Here is a 27,226-nt window from a genome sequence, read left to right on the forward strand (position 1 = left end):
TGTTTAGCTTTTCACTTCAAGTCTTACAGATGTGTATGGGGACATTTTAGTTATCATGTTTAACCTTGAAAACTTGCATAAAGAAGGATTAAGACCATCCCGCTGCGTGTAATTCAACAGTTTATGAACAAAAAGAACAAGCTGAGTTTTAAGTGTTTTTTTTAACTGATTAGAGCTGATAAAAACAGTTTGAGGCCATTTAACCTGAGTGACTTTGAGCACGGACAGTTGTTCAATATCTAGGTCTTAAAAGAGTGAAAAACCAAGTCTTTATGCTTCTCTTGTTTTTATTTATCGTGCTTGCTCTTTGTAAAAATACAAAACTTTGCTGTAATCTGAGAGCTGCAGTTCCTCATGTTCAGTGTTTCCCTTGCCTCCGAAAGCTCCTCTCTCGCTGCATCGCCTTATCAGCGTTGAATGATATCCACTTGGAACAAACCTGTGACTGAAACCATTACTTAATACCTCTGGAGCTAGCATAGACACACAAACTACACACAGGCAACCCTGGTGAAGCGCAGTTGTGTGACCCTGTCCTCTCCTCTAAGGCAGTGTTGAGGGAAGGAGTTTCTTCTCTGCATTCTCGGGCATCAATCGATGCAGATTCTCCTGGAATTCCATTACATGTCGCTCAATAAACTGGCAAAGAGCCACACAAATAGACCTGCTGACAGAAGATTGTGGGGATATTGCAAAAGGCATCCATACTGGTTTGTTTAAGTGGCCATCTGCGAGAACAACTCCATCCCGAATCCAGCCAAGGCCTGTATTAATTATTACAGGAGTCAAAAATATCCACACAACCACAGAGGAATAGGAGCAGAACAGAGCTGCACACTTTGTTTTTAGTGATGGAGAACCCTCTAGCTAAATAGATCTCTCTGTTGTTGGTGATCAGTGAACATGCATTCGAGGGTTAGAAACAGAAACAGACATATGTAAATGCAGAAGAAAAAAGTTTCTTTAGCTGGCTGGGAATCTAAAATATGAACCAGGTTACTTCCATGTCATTATTTTCTGATTTTGTCACTCTACTTTATCTTCGACATGATTGCTGTAGAGCATGCGGCACAAATTTGAATTCTAAAGTGTTCTGAGTTGTGCTGCATTCAATCAATGCTAATCAAGCTGTGGCACGCAGCCGGTTTGATGTGATTATTGAGATTCCACTCGTCTTCCTGCTCACTCCAGGGAGCCAACCCTGAGCTCTTTCTCTTCTTCTGACCCCACCCATCTCTTTACTGTGATCACCCGTATCGACCCACTCCTGGTCCACTTTTCAGAAGCTCCTTTAACCAATAACACAAACTGAGACTCCTAAAGTCACTCACTTGTAAAATTCTTTCAAAAGGATTTGAACGGCGGCATGAAGTCAAATCTTTGTGTTTATTTTTTTAACATTTCTCCAGCAGCTTTACTTGGACATCACAACACAGATCTCAGCTGCAGTGTTTGAGTGTTTCCTCACTGATCAACCATCTACTGTGGTGTCCTACATGCAGTGAAAGCACACAAGCTTCAGTGCATCTGTTGGAAGCTCATTTTCAAAATCTCAATTAAAAGTTTATGTTCCAGCCATTTATCAGCAGAGATGCTGTATAGAACATTGATTGTGATCTCCTCCAGTGCTTGGTCAGACATACATACAGTACCGTGAGCACAATAAAGACTGCTCTTATTCAGAAAAATGCAGTCTGGCAGCAGTTGTGAGATTGATTCAAGGCTTTTATGTGCTTTCAAACATGTTAATACATAGGTAAAACTCATCTTAACTCCATGTACATCTGTGTGTTTAACTCAACACATGACCCTGCTCATATAGACAAAGTATTTTATCTTGCTTTTGTCAGGCAGGGAGCCACTGCTCTTTCTAGCACCTCCAGGATCTCATGCTGCTCTGAAGCACTGATGAGATTATACAGCTATTTGATATACACATCTATCTCAGAAGGTCCACTCCTTGCTTTAGTCTCAAGTTGTGTGCGGTGCAGTTATAGGAAAGTGGCCCCACAAGGGAGAGATTTCAATGCATCACATTTCAGTCGTGAAAGTAGCTACTGGAACACCCCTGCTTCCAGAGACAGACATCACATCGTAACACTCCAGCTCATCGTGTTCAGTTTGGGTGTCTGTTTTTCTTTAGAACCATAGAGGTTCCTTTTGGCGGGTCGAGCCCAGTGAGGGAGAAGTGCCACCAGGGAGCATGCTGGAGCTAAAGGTGGTTGCTCACCTCAAGGACACGCTTCACTTCCAGGACAGGCTGGAGGTATCCATACAGGACAGTCAAACACACACTGTCTCTCTGTCGGCCACAGGCATTGGCACAACTATTGTCAGTGACAGGCCTTTTGGGCCCAGCCTTGACCTTGGCACTTACTTCAGGTAGAAATCAACTCATGAACTGAATTTCACTTAAAGTTATTGTGATTTACAACTGGAAATGGAGCACTGATTATCATATTTATGTGTTGGAAGTCACGGTTCATGCCAGTACCACTTCAAGCTTACCAACCATGGCCAACGTGTGCACCGGATGTTCTGGAAGATTAATGGCTTCCTGCCCTGCACAAAAAAACGTAAGGGAGAAAGCTTGTCTGAGAGAAGCTTCCTACCCCCCATCTCCACTCCCAGGCAGAAAGATGCTCTGAGCCGTAGATCTTCACTCTCCTCCAGCAGAGAAAAGCCGGTATTCAGCCTCAGCCCGTCTCGTTTGGAGCTTTTTCCGGGCTCCTCTGTTGACATGGTGCTGACAGCATCTTCAGACTCCCCCAAGGTGATTTTGCTTTGCTTGCAGGCTTTAAAGTGTATTAACGCTGAAAAGGTCATAATCACAGCAGGTGTGTGTGCTTTAAATTACGTGTTGTTCCCAGGTTGTACATGAGCGTCTGGTGTGTCATGCCATAATTGGCCACCAGGGCTGCCAAGAGACCATCATGTCTGTCGATGTGACTTGTCGGTTTGTGGCTCCAGTGCTCAGCATTTCCTCAAAGAAGCTGAAGTTCTACATGAAAAAGGTTGGTTATGAACATTATAAATAAATAGAACAAGAACTGCTCTTTGTTCCGTCTCTGTACGGTTTCCCCCAGTACTGTAATGTAAAAGCTGTGAGGGCAAATCACTCATCAGACCGAGTATAGAGATCAGATTAAGATGGGTGTTTATATTTTCCCACTGAGCTATTTCATATTTAAAAGAGGTTTGATAATTATTAAGTGTGTGTAAAACCAGTTAGATGACCAGTTATTAGCTAGATTCTGATCCAATGTTTAGCACCTATTTTTTAAAGTAAATAGTTAAAAGGCAAGCATACTGTCCTATCACTGAACGTGTTTAATTAACACAACTCAGGATGGGCACAAAGAACAGCACAAAGTGTTGATCTGACCCCGAGCAAGGATGTTTTTGTCTAAACCCTGACTGGTCAGAGCTCTTTTTTAAAGAGGATCTACCTAATGTAAGTTGTGTGGTCATAATGCTATGGCTCATTGGTGTATATTGCCTATACTGGTAGCTTGTAAGCTTAAACCATGTGAATTGTCTGAAATTTGAATGAATTATAGATGTTGTAAGATAGAATAGTCAGATAAAGTGCTGTCCATCCACATAAGACTCTTGTCTTTCAGTCATGTCTCCATATTGTTTCATTAATTACGTTTTGCACATTTGACCCACAGGTCAAAGGGAAGAGCCTGCTGCCCCAATATGAGAAGCTGGTCTTAAAGAATGTGTCATCTCTGTCGTTGTCCATGGAGCTTTCACTTGTAGAGCCTTTCTTTCTGTGTGAGGCTGCAGGAGATCACAGCTCAGCTACAACTAAGGTGTTCATTTCATCATCTCACTTTCAGTGAAATCTTCACCGTTATTTTTCTATTTATTCTTATTTTGACTTACCCTAACCCTTCTAACAAGGAGGAAGATCCCTTTTAATGTTGGTGGCTCTCAGACTTTAGATGTGTCTTGTTAAACTGAAACATTGACATTCTTTCACATGAATTTGCTTTTTTAAACCTGCTTTACATTTAGCAATCAAACAGGTTTACGTGCACAGTGAGGCTGTAAACATACCTTTGTATGGTTTTATTTATTATCTGTGATAATCAATCATTTTCTACCTCATTAAAATGAGCTGGTACTAACCTTATATGCTCACTGACTGGTAATAAACATAGAGGATCATTAAAGGGGAACTCCAGTATTTTTAAACCTGGACCTTATTTCTGGCATGAAATGCGTTCATCTACTCACCGAGAACAGTTTGGTGAAAGTCGGCGTCCTTCGGAAGATATTTAGATAACTGGAGATCCATGTAACGGAGTGAACGGGGCTTAGAGGATGCGGCCTCTAAATAAGGCATTATCTGTCTTTATTTCACCAATACTTTAAGAAGAATGAATTCAATTAAATTTTTCAATAAAATTTTATTTATATAGTGCCAAATTGCAACAATTGTCATCTCAAGGCACTTAAATAATATAGTCCAATTCAACCAATTGGAATTCAATTAATTGTAATCATAATCCAATTAATTCATATAGAGCCAATTAGAAAATAATATCCTAGCTAATGACTGAATGAACGTGTGCTATAGCTCTGTTAGCTCATAGCTGCTGTGTTGTTGTTATTGGCGGCTATCGGGGGGGCTTATAGAGGGCTTTCTACACACTCGTCTACTGGGATGATGTCATCGACGCCCGCTGCTGCAGCACAGCCCTCTATAACCCCCCCGATAGCCGCCAATAACAACAACACAGCAGCTATGAGGTAACAGAGCAATAGTACACGTTTATTCATTCGTCTTAAAGTTGTCACGGTTTCGGGGGCGGTGGAGGACCCAGATGTAAACATGGACAGAAGCCAGGAGTAAACTTAAGGAGTTTAATGCAGGAAATAAAAATCACAGCAATGTCAGAAGAAAAACTAGAAACTAAGGAAGTAGAAAATGCACTAGAGAAAACTAACGAAACTAAACTATGCAAAATTCGGAAGGAAGATCTGGAAACATGGAAAAACTAGAGACTCGAGAAACTGACAAGGTGTAGACGACGGGGGTGACGGCGAGGATCTGACCAAGACTGAGAAGACAACAGGAGACTAAATACTGTGGAGAGAATGATTAGTGATATGAAACACCTGAGGAGAATTAGCACGGGAGATGGGGGTGGAACTGGAGACTGACAGGGAACTGAGGGCAACAGGAAATGACAAGTGAAAAAAACTAATAGGAAACTAAACGGACTAGAAAACTAGAAACCCAGAATACAGAACTACACCAGAAAGATGCAAAAACAACAAGGATCGTGACAAAAGCATTGGTGAAATAAAGACAGTTAATGCCTTATTTAGAGGCTGCATCGTCCATGCCCCGTTCACTCCGTTATATGGATCTCCAGTTATCTGAATATCTTCCGAAGGACACAGACTTTCACCAAACTGTTCTCTGTGAGTAGGTCCAGGTTTGAAAATACCGGAGTTCCCCTTTAAGGTGTCATTGGCAATACGATATTTCAGCTTCATCTCAGACCATGTTTTAAATCTATCATAGCTCAGCCTTCTACTCTGGGAATTGATTCAAGTGAAGCATTTGAATCCATATTAAAGTGGCTTTTAAGCCCCTGACATGTTCCTGAGGCAAAAGACTGGCTTCTGTGGCAGGATTACTGTAACTAATTAGGTTATTTAAAGACTTGTAAACTTTGGGAATCAGGAGTCATCAGATAAAATGAATATTTCCTTTCATCAGGCTACATGAGCTGATCGTGAAACCTTGACACGATACCTGTATGCACTAACAGTTGCGTATCTTTTTGCAGTCTTTGGTTTTAGGTGACAGGAGCCAGGCTGAGTTGTGGGTTTGCTTTGATCCAACTTTCTATCAGGATCGATTGTCTCAAATTGTTGATGAGGTAAGCGTGATGCTTTGCTGTTAAAGCAGAACCTGAAGAAATAAAAGTAGAAGGTGGAATCTGCTGAGGATTCAGCTTTCCCCCTCCCTCTCTGCTGTGCTTTAGTCCTGCTTCCAAAGCCCCTCCCTGCAGAGGGGGCTGTCATGCACACACACGCTGCTTCCTGGTTCTTATGTTTGTTTCCATCAAGCAATATGAATTATTGTAAAATCGAATGAGAAGCACCCGGAGGACCCAGACAAATGTTTATGGCTTTGTATTATTGTAGAACAGTGTTTCCAAACCCTGGTGCTCCAGGCACTCAGCCCTGCATGTATTTCATGGTTCCCTGCTCCAACACACCCGATCCAGATAACTGAGTCAGCTGTTTAAGCTCTACTGAAGGCTGAAGGAGACGTATTCATTTGAAGTAGGACAGTGTGCCTTGAGGATCATGGTTGGGAAACACTGTTTTTAGGACATAATGATGGTTTCTGACATTCAAAATAAAATTCAAGTGACAAAGTTCTGCTTTAATCTGTGCCTTTATGAGCAGTTATTACCAACCTAATTTGTCACACGTCCTGATGATCTGCAGGATAATTGAAGATTGAAGAACTAATCTTTACACAAATTTAAAGTAGTCATAATGAAAAACCTTCATGTAGATGTTCTGTATTCTTTAGCTGAAGTGCAGAGAACTCAAGTCCTCAGCGTTGTCTTATGCATAATTCATGGTTTCCGTGATGCACGGTGGAGAAGGGCCCCTGCTTTGAATCTCAGCTCGGGCCTTTCAGTGTAGAGTTCTCCCCGTGCATGTGTGTGGGATCTCTGTGGGGTGTTTTTTATGAATAGACAGACTGATCCAGTTGGATTTGTAGCCAGTGCAGGAATCAGGTATAATTATCATGATAAGTTATTATAAGTGGGGTCACAAGCAAACAAAAAAGAAAAAAAACAAACAAGCTGGGTATTTCTGGGATACTACTCTTCATTTATTAACTCTGAACGTTGCTTCCTTCATGGACTTACTTCTCCAGTTACTGGAGGTACATTACCTGGGACATCCACAAAAAGACACGGTGGAGCTGCATGCTGAGGTCCACTACCCGAACCTCCGCTTCTCCTCCACTGTGGTGGACTTCGGCTGTGTGTTCAACTGCACAGAAACTCGTAAAGTATTCACGGTCACTAACTGCTCTCCGCTGCCTGTGTCCTACCGCTGGGCATTTTTGGATAAACACATCAGGTAATACATCACATAACATATCACAGCTTGTGTCTCGAACATTTCACACTTTGGCTGTGCAGTGCGGTTAGTTTGGTGATCGGGGGGAAAAGACGTGCACAGTTGCATCGAGTATAAATAAATGCATTGTTGATATAGCAGATAAATGCACCTGAGTGATACCCTGCACTGGGTTTCAGATCACAAATCTATTCAGACGCAGTGCTCAGAGATAATTCAATACTTACTCTATCGGAGTTTATTTTGCACAAAAAAGGTTCAAACACAGCTGCAGGGCAGCCAGAGCAGGTGAAAACACAAAAAACAGGGTAAATCCAAATAATCCAGAATATCTGGGAAGAGAAAATTATCATAAACAGAACAGGAACTATGAAGCAAACTGAAGGACAGGAAGACAGGGAGCGTTTTTGGTTCGTTGCACAGAAAACTTGATGCACCTTAATGCACCTCATCTGGCAAAGATTGAAATGATTAAATTACTTGTCCGAGCCCAAACAGCTACTTCTTACAGCTTACACTGCCTCCCTCTGGTGACACTTCTTTAAACTAGCTACTACAAACGTGTTTGGTTCTTCTTTTCAGTGACTTCTCAAAAGATCGCTTCAGATTTGCGTCGTTACTGAGCGGAAACCTGAGAAGTGTCTGAAAAAATGAATAATCCTGCATTCCTGACTTTTTGCTTTAAGGAGCATTTCTCCCAACGGTGCGTTTTATATCATTTAGAGATGACTGGAAACTCTAGAACATTTTCAGTCTATCTCAGCAATAGAAATTGTATGTATGAGTATAAATGAACATCCAGGACAAGTTAAGGAAATAGTGCATGAAAGATTTGATCACAAACTGGTACAATGAAACTTCCAAGACAGCCCTGTGGTGCAGTACGAAAGGAAGACCTGCTGGGATATGGAACAAGAAAGAAAAAAGATATTACAGAAGAACACTGAATAGACAAGATTCCAGGACAAGAACAGAATGGATCTCTGCCATACATTAAAACTGCCCACTGGGAGGCTTCAGCACGGCAGCTATACATTTAACCCTCTGAATTGAAAGCCAAACCTATTATAAATTCTCTGGGGAAGACACATTTACTGATTGTGTACTTTATATACTTTACAATGTGCTTTTTCAAGCTTTTGCTTTGGCTCCCCTGGAATGAACTGTGAATACTATAGTAGTCTTTCCATGGCCTTGAACCAAATAACAGCAATAGCTCTACAAGATTTATCACCCTCAATCAGCTTTTTCCCCCCTCAACCTCTTTCATCTGTTGGTATTCGTCCTTTTTGTCTCTCCTCTTTTTCATTTTCCTCCTCTCTCTCTCTCTTTAGGCTCCCCTGCCTCTGTTTCCTTTTCCTGCCTAATCCTTATCAAGCTCCTCTTCTCTTTCTTCACCCTTTCCTTCTTAGATTGTGACCTCTCATAACAATCTGTCTCACAGGCCACCATGCTAATTAAATGGAGACCTCACTCGGTGTTCACATACTTCCTCTTAAGTCTCTTTCTCCCTCACAAAACCTGCAGTATCTAGCCATGTTCAGCTAATTACATCCCTATCAGTAATTACACCACAGCCCTTGGAGATGGGATTTTCAGGGTTTTCATAGATAGAAGACACTGCAGTGTCTCTGTAATGACTCTATTTCAGCTAGATGGAAAGTAGAAAGCTGAAGCTTATTCCATCATTTTCATTTCACTTTAGCTTCAGAAATGCACGAAAGATTTGGTCCCTGTGTACGTAATTGATTGATTGTTTAAAACTAATAAAACTGACAGGTATGGCGGAGTATGTTGAGTTAAAGTCAAGATGCACAGAGGAACTGACACCTTGGTTAAATATATTCTTGAACAACCCAGAATCACACTTTTCCAAACAAGTGACAACCAGAAACAGCTTTTAGTTTGTTTCCTCACTTTCCTTTTCTGTTAGCTGGCTGATTTGTGTTGTATCTAAATAAATCTTATTGTAGACCCGTATCCCACTCACCTTTGGAGGTGCATTTTCTTTTTGACCTTTGAGATGTATCTGTAATCATTTCTGCTCAGACTTTTCAAAGTGACTGAAGCTGAATGATATTTTATGTTTAAATGGATCTTTGTGTCTGAACTGAAAGTTGACGATGAGAGAGATGAAACAGAATTCACCGTGTGTTTAATGACTCTGCTGTAATCGTGTGTTTTTGTAGGCTCAGGCTCTGCGTGGCATTGATGTGAACACAGCACCCTTAACTACTGTGCTCAGGGCTGCATTTGCAGACACGGCTCACTTCTTCTTTACAGAAACACAGGTTTACTGAATGTAATGATTACGTGGATGCTCTCACTGATAGTATTGATTACCTTTACCATCTACCAGGGAGCTGGCAGCTTACTTTCAGCCCTGCGATGCAGGCTGATGTCTGTAATCAAGACAAAAATAATAAATGAACCCAGTTAGCCCATCTCAGACAGTCATGATTATCAGAAACAGTGATCCAACACAGCCTGTAGGATAACGCATACCCCCCTGTTGTCAGAACAGGTTCTGAGTAAGTTATACTTTAAATTTTAGCCCTCAAAACACGTTTCAGCTGGCAACAGGAAATTAAACCGGCTTGTTTTAGCAGATGTATCTACGTCTTAAGAACCTGTTTAAACACACTACTTTTAGTGTAAAAACAGGCTAATATGGTGTGTATTGATTACCTTTAATATATTATATAATATTAATCACTGCAGGAAGAAATGACAGATTAGATCTGTCATCCAACCACAGACTAACATCCACTTGTGTTTAAACGCTGTCCTGTGACCTTGAGAATTTCATCATCTTTTCAACATGAAGTCAGCTTAGGAAATAAAGAACTGAAAGATCGTCAGATCTTATATACATCTCTTCTTCTAGGGATCACAAAGATTACTTTAATATTACCGCAGTTACATTTAGTTAAAGAACAATAAATAATTTTCCTGGTGAATCTGCTGTCACGACACTGTGAAATATTGGATTACCTGTAAGGGCTGCATGTCTCTGACTTCAGTCATTCTCCAGTAGAGGAGCCCCCTTATTATAGGGTTAGTGTGCTTGAGTAACACACCACAACAAAAATAAATGCTTCGGTGAAGATGAATCATCCAGCTGAAAGTTGCCTACTTAGCAAAGCCTTTCTCGCTCTCTTTTAAAACACCCCCAGTCCAAAGAATACAATAGGACATTAACAGCAGCTCCCTTTCCTGAAAGCAATACTGTGGCTGCTGGATACATTTACAGCTTTGGAAATTTTAATTTTCACAGTCTAGACTGGCTGACAATATGTTTAGCTTACGGACTTTGAGTGATTTTATATCACAGAGGCGAGACAACGAGGTTATACTTCGCCTTCCAGTTCAGTGTTTTATATACGTCATCCATACAAATGTACCTTATGTGCAAGTTCAGGGACCAAAAATGAGGATGAAAAAGACATTTTTCATTAGAAAAACGTTAATTTGACGATACTTGGTAAGGCATACTGTGTGTTTTTGCTGCTATATCTAACAGTTAACAGTTTCATTAGTTTAAGTCTTCTACACAATAGCCTCTTTTTCTCTCATTCTTACATGCACATACACAAGCAGAACAGATTTACAAAGTGGAGCCCCATTATTTATTTGTCAGCACTATACCGTACGAGTCATTATTCAGGATCATAACTGTTTCCTATCACTCCCTCCTCTCTGACAGACTGCTGGAGGACAGATTTTTGTGGTTCACTCGTCTTCGTTGTGTAGATTTTTAGTGAGTGTGAAAGCAGAAAAACACAGTCACACCCCTGGTGTGCATAAGACAAAGTAAAGCTTGAAGAGAGGGAGACAAATATGAGAATGTCAGAGAGGGCTATTTCTGCTTTGAGCTGAGCTCTTGCAGAGTCATCGTGTGCTGTCTCACCATCTGTTCCTCTGTCCGCACCAGCAGGTTTTAAACTCTTTGTGAGACGACCCACCTTTTTAAAAAATGCCCCCCCACCCCCAGCAGCACCGCACGATTTAGAGAGGCACTTTAGAATATTATCCAGAAAAATGCTCTATAGTTTTATAGTTTGACCTGCAGTATTTGTTACATATTTCCATCACTGGGTGTGATACACAAAGACAAGTCATCCATCAGAGTGACCATACAGCAGTGCCCCCTGCTGGTTGCTTCTCCACCATTCACACACAGTGAGCTCACACACCAGCACCATCACAGTCTTTGGCACTCCAGCAACTGCATGTACAGCCTTACATATATGCTCACTCTAAAGCCCTCACGGTCGCTCGCACCTGTGCACAAACACACTCCAGCAGTTATGTAGCCACTGCTCAGCTACTTGAAAGAGAACTTTTTCTGCACAGCTTTAAGATGGCTTCACTCACCAAATCTCTTTCATTCTCATCCATGTTTATTCAGCACTTCACTGCAATCTATCTTGACCTGTTTCCTGCTGCTTGCCTATTAAAATTCCTCTTAATTATAGAACACTCTGTTTAATTAACTTGATGGATGCACCGAGTGTGATCCCACAGGGAAAGAGAGAGAAGAGCGAAGAAAGGAAATGCGAGTTTGAATTCTTTGGGTTATAGGTTTTGAGGATTTTCTCCTTCTGCTAGTTATGGGTTTGCAGTATATGTGAATGATTAATGGGCTACACAATACAAGCAAATCATTTACTCTTGGTTGCATTTTCTATATAGATATGTCCCTCTGCTTCTGTTTTCATTATGATAGAAGATGTGAGACAGTCCTCTCAAAATGGTATTTTCCTTTGTCTGTCATGTTGTGCTTTTTATTGTTCTTGTGCTCTCACAGAGACACAGAGATGGTAGAAACAGAGGAGCAGAAGAATCCAAAGACTGAAGAATGGATGAGTTCCTCCTCAACACAATCTCTTGCTTCTTCGCTTCCTCCCAGCCTGAAGCCTAATGCAGATGAGCTGAAGTGCACGCCGCGCCCTGTGCGTGTGGAAGAGGTAGGCAAATATGCGCTCGTAAACAAATTACGGTTTCCCTGACACTCTCGGGACACATCCAACAGCTCATTCCCATATTTAAACTACCATGCTATTACTGTGGAGGTGCACACATGCACTCACTCCACACCTGCACATAAGCACTGATTTAACTGACGTAACAGCCTCGCTGTGATTGTTTTTTATTATGTGATAATCTGTTTATGAACTTTCTTACTGTCTGTTCATTGTTAAAGCATCCAAGAAGGCAAAGCCAGTTAACACGCATCAACTAACACTATTTCCTCGTTTCAAGTCTGAAAGCTTGTTTTTTTTTTGTTTATTCATTGGAAAAAAAATAAAGATAAAAAACAAGGTTTTATTTTTTTCTTACTCAGGTTCACTGACTTCCTTTCGTCTCCTTTAACACACAGTGGCATCAAGCACATAATTCCTCTTAACGTGCAATTTACAGGTTGTCTTAGTTGAGTATACACATGATATATTGTGAAAATGTGTGTTTTGAAAGTCAAACTTATTGTATTCTATGAGACATAAGTACAGATTTCAGCAGGAAAAGAAGCCTTTCGGTGCTTCTAAAACCTTCTAATGTGTAGTTTTAGTACCATGGGGAGTCGTTTCAGTCCTCCACTGATTCTCCTCACAGCGCAAATGAATTCTTCTCTGATGGATGGCATTTCACCTAATTTTTGTTCTGTTCTGGTCTCTTTGGGCTCATAATGATAAGACCTGTTGACCTGTTATGTGCTTCTTCGATCATCGTTTTAATGCTTCTTCCACTCCCCGCTGCAATGCATTTATTTTATGGAAAGCACTTTGACTTGTTTTCTACATGAAATGTGCTATACAAATAAATTTGACTTGACTTGACACATGTCCTGTGGGGCCCAGACTTCTCTTTGTTAAACTTCTTCTTCTTCATGCAACATAACTGAAGTGGGTTCTTTTTTTCAAAGTGAGTAAAACTCTGATACTAAAACACCTGCAGATGTTATTCTCGTGGATATAACGACACAATTATTTCAAATACACATTTCTTTTTACATGTTCCTGCACTTTAAATTGCTAGGGTTAACCTGTAAGCTGCACTTTAACACATTAAACTGTTTTGGTGTCGTACAGACAAATATTCCTCATCTAACTTAATGAGAGAAGTGCACATGAGGCCATGTACTGAAGTCACAGCAGTTTTAAACGAGACTATCACTGGGCACATTGGAAGAAATTCCAACTAATCCCGTATGTTCTACTGGTTTTATTTTTCACATATGCAGGTGTTTGATATCTTACCAACGTATGGACATCTCCAACCTGGGGACCAGCAGCTGCTCACATTTTCCTTCTTCGGTCATGAAAATGTCAGCAGAGAGGTGGTAGCACTGTGCCATGTAGAGGAGGGTCCTGTGTATGAAATCAAACTCAGAGGAGAGGCTTCAGTCATCAGCTACAGCCTTGAATCTATCCATCTGGACTTTGGTCTGCAGGTATGTTTGCAAGACTGAGTTTAGCTTCGTGTTTCTATCAGAAAAAGATCCACCTGTCAGATATGTTTACATTATTATTACATTTATTCAGAAGACTCTTGCGTGCAAGGTGGCTTAATAGTGAGGAACACTGTGTTGTTTACTTCCACATGCAAACTAAAGAAATAGGCAATTGATCCAGACTCTGACTGACAGACCCAACGAAATACAGTCACAGTTCGGACTAGATTGTCTTTTGCTTGAAGTTCTTGTAAAGAATAATGATAATACAGCTGTTTAGAAAATGTCTTGGTCAAACTCACACTCAGATGATCTCACATGGGTTGAATACGGAGTTATTGTTATATATTAAGAGTTGACAACGGGGTTGAAATAGATCCTCTACCAAGACTTACCATTTCAAATGTCAATCAGACAAAGTGGAACCCCGACACAAGCAGGAACTGAGTAAAGCTGTTGTAAAGGTATGGTAAGAGGACTCATTAGGGGTTTAAAAGAATGTGCTGCTTGACTCCATGTCCATCTATCCCATTTTAACCTCTAAAACCTACTGAAATTACACCAGAGGCAAGGCAGGGACTCAAGTTAGACTGCTAGTAATTACAGGATTTATTTAAGCTACTCTCCATTATTTTGTGCTAATTATCTTTTCTAGTCCTTTTTGTTTCTTTGTCATATGTTTGCTCATCTATGTGCCACACATGGTATCTCATTTAAAGCTAATTGGCTTTGACAAAACCTGACAGAATGACGCATTGAGCCATTTCTGAAAAACAGGCCTAACGTTTCTGCGATGATGATGTGTTTGCTCAGCTTGTTAGATGATGTTTTGCTTTTGCTAAATGTTAATATTCTTTTAATCAATCAACTTTTACTCCTCTTTAAATGCTGGGGGGCATACAGCTGAATTACTGTTCACATGTCATCAGAGCATAGTTTATGAGTGATTATTTCAGCTGGGTTTTATAAGCTAAAAAAGTTGAAGGGATACATTTTACCTTGGAATGTCACTGGCTTGTTTTCTACACTTTGGTCTTTTTTCTAACTTCCAGCCCCTCTTTAAAAATGCAAGCCATCGGGACCAGTTATCATTGATATTCAAAACAAGGACACATTGATTTTTGATTTAGGTGAAAAAAGCGATTCAGCAGAACATTCCTCCGACCTTCCTGTTCAGCATTCCTCCCCCTCTTGCTGTCTTCCTCTCTTTTACTCGTGGGCTTGTTCTCTTCTACCCAAAGATTATAATTATCCATCCAAGTACTCAGGTCTTGAAACAGTTCAGTTTGTGCGTGCAGAAGTGACAAACTTTGAAATGTTTCTGTTTTCTTTCTTTATAAGATAAAACATTTAAGATCATATAAGGCTTGATTCTACAGTATTTGTCAGTTTTAAAGACACCAGGTGGAGTAGTTTGCCTTTTTGTTACAGGGCTGATCTTTGGTAAAAACAAAGATGCGTGCAGTTGGAAAAGTACCAGTGTTGCCTCCACCCTTCTCTTTTTCTTTCAGCTTTTTTACTGTGTTGGACAAGTTGAGGTGACCCTGAGGAACACTGGTAAGGTTGGTTTCAAATTCAGCATTATACACCCTCCAAGAGAGGATGAGGAGGAAGCAGGAGCACAGATTAAAGTCCAGGAGGAGAACCATCAGCTGCCAGATGCACAGCAGCAAGAAGTAAATGAAAACCATGAAGAGGGACAGGAAGTCAGGCCCGGGTGGCCCGTGGTAATCCCAGCTGTGGTGAGTTAATCATGGGACAATTTCCTGGGAGGATGCGATGAAAGTATTTTTTTCATAATGTAAGGTTTGATTTTACAAGTTTTCATGTGTATTTGTTTGTGTGCCTGGGCCAGGGATACATTGATGCCGGTTCAGAGCAGCGTCTGCGTGTGCTCTACCTGCCAGGCATCCCTGAAGTGTTTGAGAAGCACTTTCAGCTGCAAGTGGCTTTCCTACCGCCACAAGAGATCACACTGACTGGGAAGGGAGTGTTCCCAAGAATCCGCTTGAATTTGCCACAAAACATTTGTATGTACACATAGGTTCATCCTCACACTCAGTTTGCAAAAGGATAGACATTAACATGGATTCAAAGCTTTAATATTATTCAGCTTAGACAAAATAACTAAATCTATTTGTACAAACTGCTATCTTTTTCAATTCCTTTTGTTATTCAAACGATTCAATGATGCTATTTAAAATGGTAATTACTGCAACAGGCACTTTGAAACATGCTCAGACTCATAACGGTACAACACATCTGAATATCACATCCACTGCAAGAAGTCAGTGAAATTAATTCCCTGGCACTGTAGGCCACTTACTGTAAATTCCGGACTATAAGCCGCTACTTTTTCTCCAGACTTTGAGCACCGCGGCTTATAATACGGTGCGGCTAATATATGTTTTTTCTTTTTTTTTCATGCTGCCAAAAACATTTTGCCTCATAACATTAGATCAATAAAATTAACGAATGAAATTGTACGATAAATCCAACACACTTACACTACTAAATTATTATTGCATTATTGTAAATCGGTCATTTGTACTCTCCCTCGACGTGGAAAACAAACAAAGAAATGCATATGATGCAGCTTTTAAATTAAAGGCGATCAATCTGAAATGAGATAGTGAGAGCGACAACGAAGAGACTGAAGTGGGTGACGAAGTTTTGAGGCTGTTCAATTCAGACACTGAAGAAGACTTTTATGGTTTTATTGCGCAGCAGGAAGATGAAGAAGGCGATCAATGACTTTTCCTGGTAGGCTACTTTTTAAAAATTCTTTATTACCAGCCGTGTTACAGCCACTGTTAGGGAAAAAAAGCATTCACGCCACGTATTTGTATGTTACCGAGAGGTATTTAAGTTAAAACCATCGGTGTACAGGCACTACTCAGAAAAAAAGCATTTGCAGCATGTATTTGTTTATGTCACATTATGCATTCAATTAAAAGTTTAAAAATCCTCACGTGTAACATCTTTCTGTGTAAATATCTCATATCACAATGTGGACACCAGCGGTTTATAATCCGGTGCGGACTATACAAGCACAAAATGGATTTTCTTTTTAAAATTAGAGGGTGCTGCTTATATTCAGGTGCGCTCTACAGTCCGGAATTTACGGTATGTTTCTTTGTTTTGCACTCTAATCCATTTTGTGAGACCATAAGCTCAAATCCTCTGACTGATGGACAGGTCTCCTCAACAGTCACATGGTGTAACACTGGAATTTTCTTGCAGCAGAGGATTGTTACAGTGATGTGGTGGATCAGGCCAAAGCAGCTGTGGAGGCAGATAGAGTCAGAGAGGAGCTCACGACTGGTGTCACTGCCTGCGGAGGAGCAACAACTGAGGCTACCTGCACATTCACGGTCAGTGTGTAAAGTAAACATCACCTAAGTTTGTTTAAACCTTAAAATTACGCTCATGTGGGAAACTGATAAGCAGCTTCTTATAGGAACTTAAAATGTGTTTAGAAACTCCAGTACACAGAAGAGGTTTGCTAAAGATAATGGATGCTGCTCCCTAACCAGGGGTAGCATCCATACATCCGTCCATTATCCTCCGCTTATCTGAGGTCGGATTCCCGAGGCAACAGGTCCAAGAAGGAAACCCAGACAAGAAACAATCGTAAACCTTCTCCAAGTCCGCAACACACATGTAGCGTAAGCCATTACCTGTGAAGTGGCAGACCAGGGAGAGTGTGTTCCAACTACAGGGGGTTGCAGGTTGTGGTCCTACTGTTGACTCTTGTGGTGCCCCACAGGTGACGTCATTGTGTTTGGAGGTGTGGTCGTCTATGAAAATATCAAAAATGATCTTATATGCTGTGAATCAGTTAAAATCATTTCTTGACAGGCCACAGAAAGCAGTGTCTCTGCAGAGAAATCCACCTCCAATATTCCTCCAATGATGATTCCAATATTTCCGGTCCTGTATAAAGACATCTCCGTGCTGTTATGGTCAGCCTATATACTCACATATTCCAGGCATATTGACTGTAGATAAGGCTGTGCAGCTGCATCTCTGCTGTTAGTACCCAGCTCGTTCTGCAGGAGTGTCCCCGTTTCTTATCTGTGTATTGATTTTCCAGGTTGTCCTGTTCAGTGAGACTGTACGATTACTCTAGAAATGGCCATTTGCTGCTTCCCCCTTCCCTATTTACTCATAATGTTATGTGTTGTCCCATTGACATCCCTGGCAGCTCTCCTTCCTCCTGAAATTAAATGACAATCATTTTCATACGAGATAAGAATATATGCCATCAATAACCTGACAAAGTGCCAACAGAACCTCTGCACCCATGAAACAATCTCACTGCAGTGACTTTAAATCTTTCAATTTTTATGGTGTGAAAGGAAGAAGGGAAAATGGCATACTGATTTGTTTTTTAATATAGTTATACACTTTATTTACGACAAAATGATGATTCAGAATGTGTGCAGTCACAGTTTGGTGAGTATGATTCTAAATATTTCCTTTGTTTCATATTAGTCAAAAGATTTATGGTGATGCTGAAAACTACATCAAGTTCTACACTTGGTGCTCGATACACTACGCATGAGTTTTCAGTTCTATTTGGACATTATTGTGCAACGTTTATGTGCTGTGCACTGCCTGCTTATTTAAAATATACCATAATTAAGGCCAATTAACATGATTAGACAGTTACAAAACCCGACATGGACGCAGCTTAACAACGTTATGATTGAATGCTGCATGACAGAAATCAACAGACCAGGGATGTGTTGCCACCTCACACATTGTGACACAGTCACGCCTGTTACACGATCTTTGGTGAAACTGGACCGAATATCCATGTTTTGGTTTTTAAACTGATTCTAAATGTCAGAGCTCTCCATCACCGCAGTTATTCTAAGATCTTGAAAAGCCTTCGTCAGGCACTCTGCTCTGCTTTACGAGGTCGGGACAACCCTGGACAGGATATTCCAGAGGCTCCAGAAATGATTAGTCTTGCCTGTCAGATTTTGCTGTGTATTTCTTGCTTACACAACTATTTAATACTTATTCAGTAACTTTTGAGTGTATTTTTTTACCCTTCCTGTTGTCTCCCTTTGGGCTTCTCTTTCCCTCTTTTGCCTGCTCTGTAGTATGAAGAGCTGCTTCACATGGAGACTGAGAGACTTTTGGTCAAAGAAAATGCTCTCGCTGTGTCTGGTGGCCTGCTGGAACAAAGTGACTCACAAGGTTCCTCCACACAGTGGCACAAACTGAGCAAGTATGTACAAACACACCCTTTGGTGGAACAGATGGTACACCGAATCAACTGAAGTGTGAACTGCTTGAAACTGTGCTGTGTCAGTCAGTGTTCTGTTGAAGTAAACTTCCCTCTTATGTAAAGTATTTTAGAATGGTCTACGATGGAAGATAAAATAGTTTATTTCAGTTATGAGTGTGTCATAAGATGATCCTGCTAATCAATAGTTTACAAAACTTACTCACTTATTGCGGATGTTTTATCAACCGCTTTTCTTTTCACAGGTTGGAGCTCCCAGAGTATCTTCTGGATTTTGGTTTTGTCATTCCTGGCAAAGTTGTCAGTCTGACTGTAAATGTCATCAATAATGGATCAATACCTGTGTCCTTCCATGCCAGCTGCAGATGTCTCACAGGCACAGGTAAGTTCAAAAGAAAGTATGATGGTTTCACATATCAAATCATAATTAATACAACCTTAGATGATTTATAGCATTATTTATTTTACATAACCTGTTGATGAGCCAGTTTCAGCTTTAACTATCAGACAAACTTTAACTATCCACCATATGGTATCCAGAGTTCATGGTGGATAGTTAAAGTCTCTATGACTGCAAGGTGCCGAGGTCCTGTGGCTGCAGAACAAGCCCAGTGATGCCAAATCTCTTTCTGCATGTTTATGTTTATGCATTTAGCAGATGCTTTTATCCAAAGCAACTTACAGATAGGGTAAGGGGGTCTTGCCTAAGGACCCCTACTGGAGACAGTACCGTTCATGCAGGGGATTTGAACCCAGATCTCCCACATGAAACGTGGCAATCATACCACTACACTATACAGTCCCAGTAAAGTCCCAGTAAAGACTCTTAACATTCAGTTAAAGTCTTAAAGAACAATCTTTAGCAGCAAGAACAAAGAAGAGTCCTGTTATAAATATTATGACCCCCGATGAGTCCTGATCTGTTACTCTGTGATTACATGAAAGGTTTTGAGCTGGCACAGCCCCCCACAGGTGATCTGTGGCAAGCTTGCTCACTGCTCTATAGGAAGCTAATATGAACATGTTTGGCATGTTGAGCCAGAAGATGCATTTACATACATGATGCATGTAAATCTTGTGTTTTAATCTGTTGTTTTTCTCCTTGCGTCTGTGAAAATAAGTTCTCGCTGTGCCTTTTAAAGGTTTCACAGCAGACTTTGAAAGAGTGAAGAATCTGCCATGTGACGAGACTCACGCTTTCACAGTAAAACTTTATCCTGGAGGAGCTAACCTAAAGAGGGGGGACATAAGTGTTGTTCTGCCAATACAGGTACACACAGACATGTATATGAATACCTAAAAAAGTTTAATTTTAAAATTGATTTTGTCTTTTGATTCTTTCTGTCATCAACACAGAAAAAATATCCAAAGGTGCTCTTCAGAGAGCATCTCCTATCCTAGCACTTACCTTGTACTTCCCTACCCCCTCTATCTCTGCACTTCTTTCTATGCCTGCACCCTATCTCTACTCTGTCACTTCTGACATAGTCAGACTAGTGGGTTCCTTCTATGTAGTTTATTGTTAGCTTTATATAGCTTGTTATATCTTCATTTGTAAGTCGCTTTGGATAAAAGCGTCACTGCCTGCGGATAAATACAGAAACATAAACACAAAAAATGATGATTTCATGTGCTTTGTCATGAGATGCCCTTGTTTGGTTTTACAGGTTGCAGGTGGTCCTGTGGTGAAGGTACGGCTGTGTGCAGCGGTAACCATGCCAGCCATCACTGTCTCCAAGGATACGTTGCAGTTTGACACAGTTCAGTGTGGCATGTGTCAGGTAATTATGAAACCTGCATTTTACCTTTCAGGTGAAAGATGAAAATATAAAGCTCAACTCACTGGATGATATACTGAGGACTGGAGAGATATACATTGTAAAGAATACATTTTTACGACTCTTTCATGCGATCCTCATGCATTAAAGGAAGAACAGGAAACCTGCTGAAAGCTTGAAAGGTTAAGTGCATGCATGTAATTCAAACAATGAGAGAACCGGCCTGACTCTGGTGCCATCTTGCGATTGTTTACTGTAAAATCAGTTTGAGGGAATCAGTTCTAATTTAGTTTTTTCTTTCATTCTAAACTTTATTTCATCGGGAAAATAAAGGTTCCAAACAAACATGCATCTAAACAGCTCATCGTAACAGGTCAAACTGGGTAACTTATAGTCAGCCATAACATCTGGTCTCCAGATGTTCTACTTCTTCACATTTTCCTAAAGTACCTCCTACTATCAGACCAATGCACTCGAACACTGGCCGTGTTAGCGCTACCTGCAAATCTTTAAATGGCAGTAAAGTGGTCCAAAGTTAAATTTATGGTGAGTGATTGCATTCTAATGCAGCATGAAGGACACCATTCACCTAAAAATCAGTCCTGTCTGTTTTCGTCTTTTGCTAAACTTGCTCATCAATGTTTTCTAACTTTTCTTGTCAGATAATGACAGTGCAGCTGCTGAACAACGAGCCCGTGCCTTGTCACTGGAGCATAGCTGAGGAAGTGAAGCCTTTGAAAAAGGTACAACTGCTGCAATTTTCAGGAAATTTCCATTCCATTTTCAGTATGTTATTTAATGTAGGTTTGTGCTTAGAATGAGACATCTATGCAGTGGGTTGAGATATTCCTCTGTTCTGATCCTATAGGTTGATAAGTTCTTGCCTCTGTGCAAGAAAAGAAAGGTCTTACAGGAGCAGCGACCCCCCCCAGTGGTGTTTGAGATGGTTCCTTGCACCGGTGTGCTGTTTCCTTTTGAACGAGTCAATGTGCAGATCAAGTTCAGCCCTGCTGGAGAGGTAAAAGCTTTTATGATATTAAATCAGGTGTATATTCTGTATAACACACTGAAGAACATGGTCCCTGCTTTTATGCTTTCTTAAACCTTAAGAAAGGTCTTTGTGTCTTTCAGGGTGCATACAATAGGCGGCTGGAGGTCCACGTGGCTGACAGCACTCAGCAGGCGTTTATCACAGCTCAGGGTCATGGTGAGGAGCCACAGCTCGAGTTCTGCCCAGCTGTACTGGAGCTTGGGCCGTGTCTCCCTCTCAGCACTGAGGCTGAAGCTGAAGTCACAGTCAAAAACCCCTGCTCCTTCCCCATCGAGTTCTACTCCCTGGAGTTAGACACACAGTACCTGAAAGAAGAAGAGGTAGATATTTTTTTTCAAACCTAAGCGAATGTGATTCAAAGGAAGTTATTAGTTTTTTTGTTTCCTGGTTTTAAACGAGCTAAATGATCACTAAACAAATAGAATGGCACTCTTTGTCTTAGTGGTGGATCAATAGCATTTAAGGATTGGAAAATTTAACTGCAGAGTCCGTATTGACAATGCGAGTGTATCTCTTACTGTAGGCAGTAGAAACAAACTGATGAAGGACCATTTCAAGGATAACAGCTTAAAGGGGAAATCCGGTATTTTTAAACCTAGATCTTATTTCTGGCATGAAATACGTTCATCTACTCACCGAGAACAGTTTGGTGAAAGTCGGCGTCCTTCGGAAGATATTTAGATAACTCGAGATCCATATAATAGAGTGAACGGGGCTTAGACGATTCAGCCTCTGAATAAGGCATTATCTGTCTTTATTTCACCAATACTTTAAGAACGAATGAATGAATGAACGTGTCCTATAGCTCTGTTAGCTCATAGCTGCTGTTATGTGGCTACCTGCGGCTATAGGAGAGCTAATGGAGGGATTTCTACACAGGCACTCTACTGGGACCACTTCATCCACACGCCCCCCTGCAGCACAGTTTATTTACTCCGTGCTCTGTGACAGTCGGCTAACTTCACACGTAGTTTGCTACTGTTTTGATAGTTTTGTGCAACATGGCAGGATACTTATCAGATTTTGACAACGTGAACGACGACTTTGAGTAAGATGGACATTCTTACCGGAGTGAATAAGCTGTGCTGCAGCCATGCGTGTGGATGCAGTCGTGCCAGAAATAAGGTTGAGGTTTAAAAATACCGGAGTTGCCCTTTAATGATCAGTCACAGCTGTACCCAGTAGCTTAAGACTGAGATGTGACTTTTAAAGTATGTAGCCTCTTTTACAAATGAGTATATATGAGCTGAATAGATTAGAATTTTGTAAATAATTATTGGCATAGAAATAGAAATTAACACCTTGTCATATTTAGGTATAACAATGAATAAAATTTCAAAAGTTGCTGATTTATGGGGCCTATCGGTTAAGAAGCATAGTAAGGTGGGTGGGCCTTTGATTTCAAGACTTAGAGCTTCAAAGGAAATAAAGTCAGACTTTAGAACGCTCTCAAAACTGATAGGATGACACTTAAGACCAAGCTTATTGATGACAGCTAACCCAACCCCTCTTACAGTGGGTCTGGCAAAATCAGAAGGACTTGTTGGAATTGTGTCCCCTGGAGGCAGCAATGTCTCAGTCTTTATGAAAGCATTCAGATTATTACTAACAACTGAATTAAATCAATCAAACTAGGAGGAAAAGATTAAAACACTATAACAGGAAGTAAAACCAAAGAGGGATATCGCTCAAAATAACACAGGCAGCAATAAGTGTAACCGAAACACATTAAACTAAACTATAGATTCACAAAATAACTTTCTTAGTGTTTCTCCTTCCCTCTGCTCCTCAGATCCTGGGTCTGATGCAAGGATATGATGAGAAGAACACTTTGCTACTTCCTCCGAGGCTTCCTGGAGAGGGTCTTCCTACAGAGCTTTTGGACTACTCCAAGGACTATTCCTCCCAGCTAAAAGATGATGGTAGCTTCATGACATTGTCACCTACCCCCACAGATGTGTCATAATGTCTGCTTTAATCCATTTCTGTGCAACAGAGCTAAATGTAGGCAGAGAGGAAGGTGAAGCTAGGAAAGATGACACACAGGAGGAAGACACAAAGTCACAACAAAACAATGTCCAGCCAGATATTAGCACCAGAAGTGTAATTCAAGCTGAAATGAGTAAGTTCAACCGTTTCAGAAGGAAACTGCTTATGAAAGCAGCCTGACGGGAGGGAAGTCGAATTGAATTTTTTTTTGCTCTGTGTAAAAACAACATTCAACACTTTACTTTCTCAGCTTGAATATGTTCTGTGTATTCAGTTTTTTCAGAGTTGACCAGGGTGGGAAACAGTGGGAGACTAGGACAGTTAGAAATGACCCCTGTTTCCAGAGCAATTGCCCGCCATATGGGATTGGACCTTTCACTAGAAGGAGTGGCTGCACGCAACCGCAGAGGGATTGCTGTTATCCTATATGGAGCCCCTCTGACAGGTAGAAGCACATACTGAAGTACAAAAACAAGTTCCAGATGTTTGCCCATTTGTAAACTTGCTTTAATCCTGCTTTTTTTTTTTGCCAGATAAGAGCAGCACAGCAGCAGCTCTGGCCCTTCACTACGGGGCAGCATGCTTGAATGTTGATGCCATTGTCACAGAAGTGCTGCAAAATGGCACCTCACCTGTGAGCCTGTCAGCAAGACAACTCTTTCAAGCTGCTGCTGCTCAAAGAAAGGCTGCAGAGGCTGGTAGGTATTAGATGTATTGTATAAGTGCATGCAATATGATAATTACCCTGCTTAGGAAGGTACACAGGTCAGCTACATTTTATGGATTCTCCAACACTACTGTGGAAGGGTAGATTATAAAGGAATGCTTATACTTCCAGCTCAGGCTTCTCAACATGCCACAGAACCAGGACCCACAGCACCTGTTCAAGCCTCAGATCCAAATTCAGCTCCGGCTTCAGGTGGTCCTGCAGTTACTTCACAGCACAACGAGCCCACCTCCAGGGAAAATGACTTCACATCTCTTCTGGAGACTGAAAACATTCACAACAGCTTCTGTCTGGTATATTTATCTCTGAAAATGTATCTTAATCTGTTTTACTTCCGCATAAAATGTCTTTCATCTCTCAGGTCCTGTGTCAGGTCTTTGCTGGATTTTTTCCTCTTTCTTAAGGACATCACTTTCAGATCCTGTTCATCTGCTGTAGATAGTTTTTTAGGCCTGACACTTCTTCTTTTGTCCTCCACTTGTCCAGTTTCCTCAAATGTTTTAAGGACACACTGCACACCATGCTGAGATATGCCAAGTTTTCAGCTAATAGCTCTTTGGGAATCACCTTGTTGCTGCAGAAATCCTATTATGTCCAAAGAAAAACTTTGAAGGCCGTTCAGAAAGTCTGGAGAACTACTGCCTGAGACCACTAGGTCTTAAAAGAAAAGAAAGGATGGCTGAAAAGACTTTTTGCAATATTCAAAAATATATTTTTTTTCTTTTAGGAAGGAGATGTGACTATACTGAGCAATCTCCTGCCTGAACAGCTTCTTGTTGATATTCTGGTTGAAAGATTTCAGGTACAGTAAGTCACAACATTGCTACAACACCACACCAGTAGACCTTTAACACAGCTCAGACGTAGCTCACACAGTGCCCACAATAAGTCAGACAGAGGGTTAGTAGCTTATAGATCATTCTTATTGTAACCTGCCAGACATCTCACATTTATTTTTGTCTAAATTTCATGCTGTGTCATCTCCTGTTTTCTCTCTTTGTCTTGTCATTGTCATTGCTGATAACAGCTTAGAGACTGTCACCGTGGAGTAGTAATCGATGGGCTGAAGTCAGCGTACACTCAGTTTGTATCAAGCACATTACAAATTGTTCTGAAGGCTCTTAAGAACCGCAAACACATCTATGTAGTCAACTTATCTGACTCCTACGCTGCCCTAAAGGCACGGGAAAGAGTGCAGAGAGAAGCTGAAGGTAAAATATAAATCCCTTCACACATTTTCACATGCTTAACTCTCGGTTCATCAGCTTGATGACAGTGTTTGTTTAACTGCGTGCCCCTCAGAGGCTCTGCAGAAGGAAAGAGCTGACAGGGAGGAGAGGTGGCTACAGGAGCTGGATGAGGAGGAATACGAGGCTCTGCCGGTGGAGGAGAAGAAGAGAATTACCCAGCGACACCTGAAGACCCTCCAGCAGCAGAAACTCAGGTACTGATTGGACACTTACTTTTTTTTTGTTTCCAGTCAGATTCACGCATCTCTTTGAAGGTGGAAGTTGTCATGAATGTTTCCTTAACTTGTTCGCATTAAGAAGACATTATCTTTAGAATATTCAGCCAACATTAAATGACCATTAAAGGTCAGAAGTACTTTCCTGAGGGGTAAATTATCCTATTGTTATATTTAGAATTTGCTCTGTGACCTTACATCTCTGCTTGACAAATGTTAAGGAATATTATCCTGGTCCACAATAGTTTCTAGTGGCCGGGGCTCCTCTTAGCTGAATGGACTCTGGTTAGGCAGCTCTTGTGTAATTCTGTACAGGCAAACATGCCTTGACTCATGCGTTAGCAGAGGAATTTTATCCACCTGCTTCAACACTGAAGTGAGTTTAGACTTTAAGAACACATAGATACTAATTAAAAGGACTTTAAACAAAATACTTTTGAGTCTTCTTTCAGGAATGTTGTTTAAAATTTGACTTTTTAAGCAGTAAGCAAGTACAGTTTCTATCAAGCTGTGGTGACCTAATTAACTTGTTTATGTGTATGAATGTTTTTGCTCAAGGAAACTTGAGCAGATCGCAAAAGAGGAGGAACAAAAGAGGGAGGAAGAAATGAAGAGGTTGACAGAAGAAGAGTTAAAGAAGAAGAGTAAAAAGGGAGGAAAGAAGGACACTAAAGAGGTATCAAAGAAGAAGAGCTCACTGGAAGTAAAGCAGGTCTGTATATGAATCCCTGCTCTGGACAAAATGCTGTTTGAATAAAAAACATGCAAACTCCCATAAGCACATACAAACACATTCCCAGCTGGTGAGCACTGAATTCATTTCTATCCCTTTTAGACAACATCGAATGTGCAAAGGATGTCTTCATGTAGCAACTCCAAAGAGTCGCTTGTTGATGGAAGAGAACGTAATTTACAAGAAGGTGCGAGCGCATGTAAACACTTTCATTCAATCACGTCGTCCTCCTGTGAGACTTTGATAATATACTGTCCGATATAGAGATGCATAGACTAATGTGACATGTTACTAGTTGGCTCCTCTTTGTTTCTACAGTGCAGCCCGGCAATGAGGCTGATGATTCATTAAAGCAGCCAGAAGAAAACAAAAGATTAAACACAGAATCTCCTCCACCTGCAGACAAACTGGAGAGAGAAAAGGTGAGTATGATGCTCAGCAAAATCAGGGACACTCTTCCATCTTCCAAACCTGATTTCACACATACGTGACTTGCTAATAGGTCATTTTAACTTCTTTTCACTTTTGCATTTGATGATCTTCAGACTTCTGTCTTGAACAAAGAGTCAGTCGATGTGAAGGAACTGCGGAATCTAGATGAAGGTGTCAGCAAATGTAAGTGTCTGCTTAAATCAGGT

At 40.9% G+C, this 27,226-nt stretch overlaps 1 protein-coding gene across 1 annotated transcript in view; it reads left to right on the forward strand.

Moving 5' to 3' along the window:
- The window catches only part of hydin (HYDIN axonemal central pair apparatus protein), an 88,848-nt gene that overhangs the window by 27,655 nt on the left and 33,967 nt on the right, over window positions 1-27,226 (forward strand). The window contains exons 19-47 of the mRNA XM_072385340.1: window positions 2,144-2,382; window positions 2,476-2,773; window positions 2,871-3,014; window positions 3,675-3,818; window positions 5,811-5,903; window positions 6,923-7,131; window positions 11,942-12,101; window positions 13,376-13,585; window positions 15,097-15,327; window positions 15,441-15,615; window positions 16,829-16,959; window positions 18,700-18,827; window positions 19,091-19,227; window positions 19,988-20,115; window positions 20,513-20,626; window positions 21,286-21,366; window positions 21,492-21,641; window positions 21,755-21,994; window positions 23,467-23,596; window positions 23,938-24,108; window positions 24,197-24,361; window positions 24,502-24,683; window positions 25,118-25,192; window positions 25,418-25,601; window positions 25,693-25,834; window positions 26,414-26,567; window positions 26,691-26,760; window positions 26,907-27,010; window positions 27,134-27,203. Coding sequence (XP_072241441.1) covers window positions 2,144-2,382; window positions 2,476-2,773; window positions 2,871-3,014; window positions 3,675-3,818; window positions 5,811-5,903; window positions 6,923-7,131; window positions 11,942-12,101; window positions 13,376-13,585; window positions 15,097-15,327; window positions 15,441-15,615; window positions 16,829-16,959; window positions 18,700-18,827; window positions 19,091-19,227; window positions 19,988-20,115; window positions 20,513-20,626; window positions 21,286-21,366; window positions 21,492-21,641; window positions 21,755-21,994; window positions 23,467-23,596; window positions 23,938-24,108; window positions 24,197-24,361; window positions 24,502-24,683; window positions 25,118-25,192; window positions 25,418-25,601; window positions 25,693-25,834; window positions 26,414-26,567; window positions 26,691-26,760; window positions 26,907-27,010; window positions 27,134-27,203 — 4,459 coding nt within the window. The remainder of the gene's footprint in view (window positions 1-2,143; window positions 2,383-2,475; window positions 2,774-2,870; window positions 3,015-3,674; window positions 3,819-5,810; window positions 5,904-6,922; window positions 7,132-11,941; window positions 12,102-13,375; window positions 13,586-15,096; window positions 15,328-15,440; window positions 15,616-16,828; window positions 16,960-18,699; window positions 18,828-19,090; window positions 19,228-19,987; window positions 20,116-20,512; window positions 20,627-21,285; window positions 21,367-21,491; window positions 21,642-21,754; window positions 21,995-23,466; window positions 23,597-23,937; window positions 24,109-24,196; window positions 24,362-24,501; window positions 24,684-25,117; window positions 25,193-25,417; window positions 25,602-25,692; window positions 25,835-26,413; window positions 26,568-26,690; window positions 26,761-26,906; window positions 27,011-27,133; window positions 27,204-27,226) is intronic.

Source organism: Leuresthes tenuis, unplaced genomic scaffold, assembly GCF_036924035.1.
Source record: "Leuresthes tenuis unplaced genomic scaffold, fLeuTen1.0.hap1 SCAF_5, whole genome shotgun sequence".
Classification (NCBI taxonomy): domain Eukaryota; kingdom Metazoa; phylum Chordata; class Actinopteri; order Atheriniformes; family Atherinopsidae; genus Leuresthes; species Leuresthes tenuis.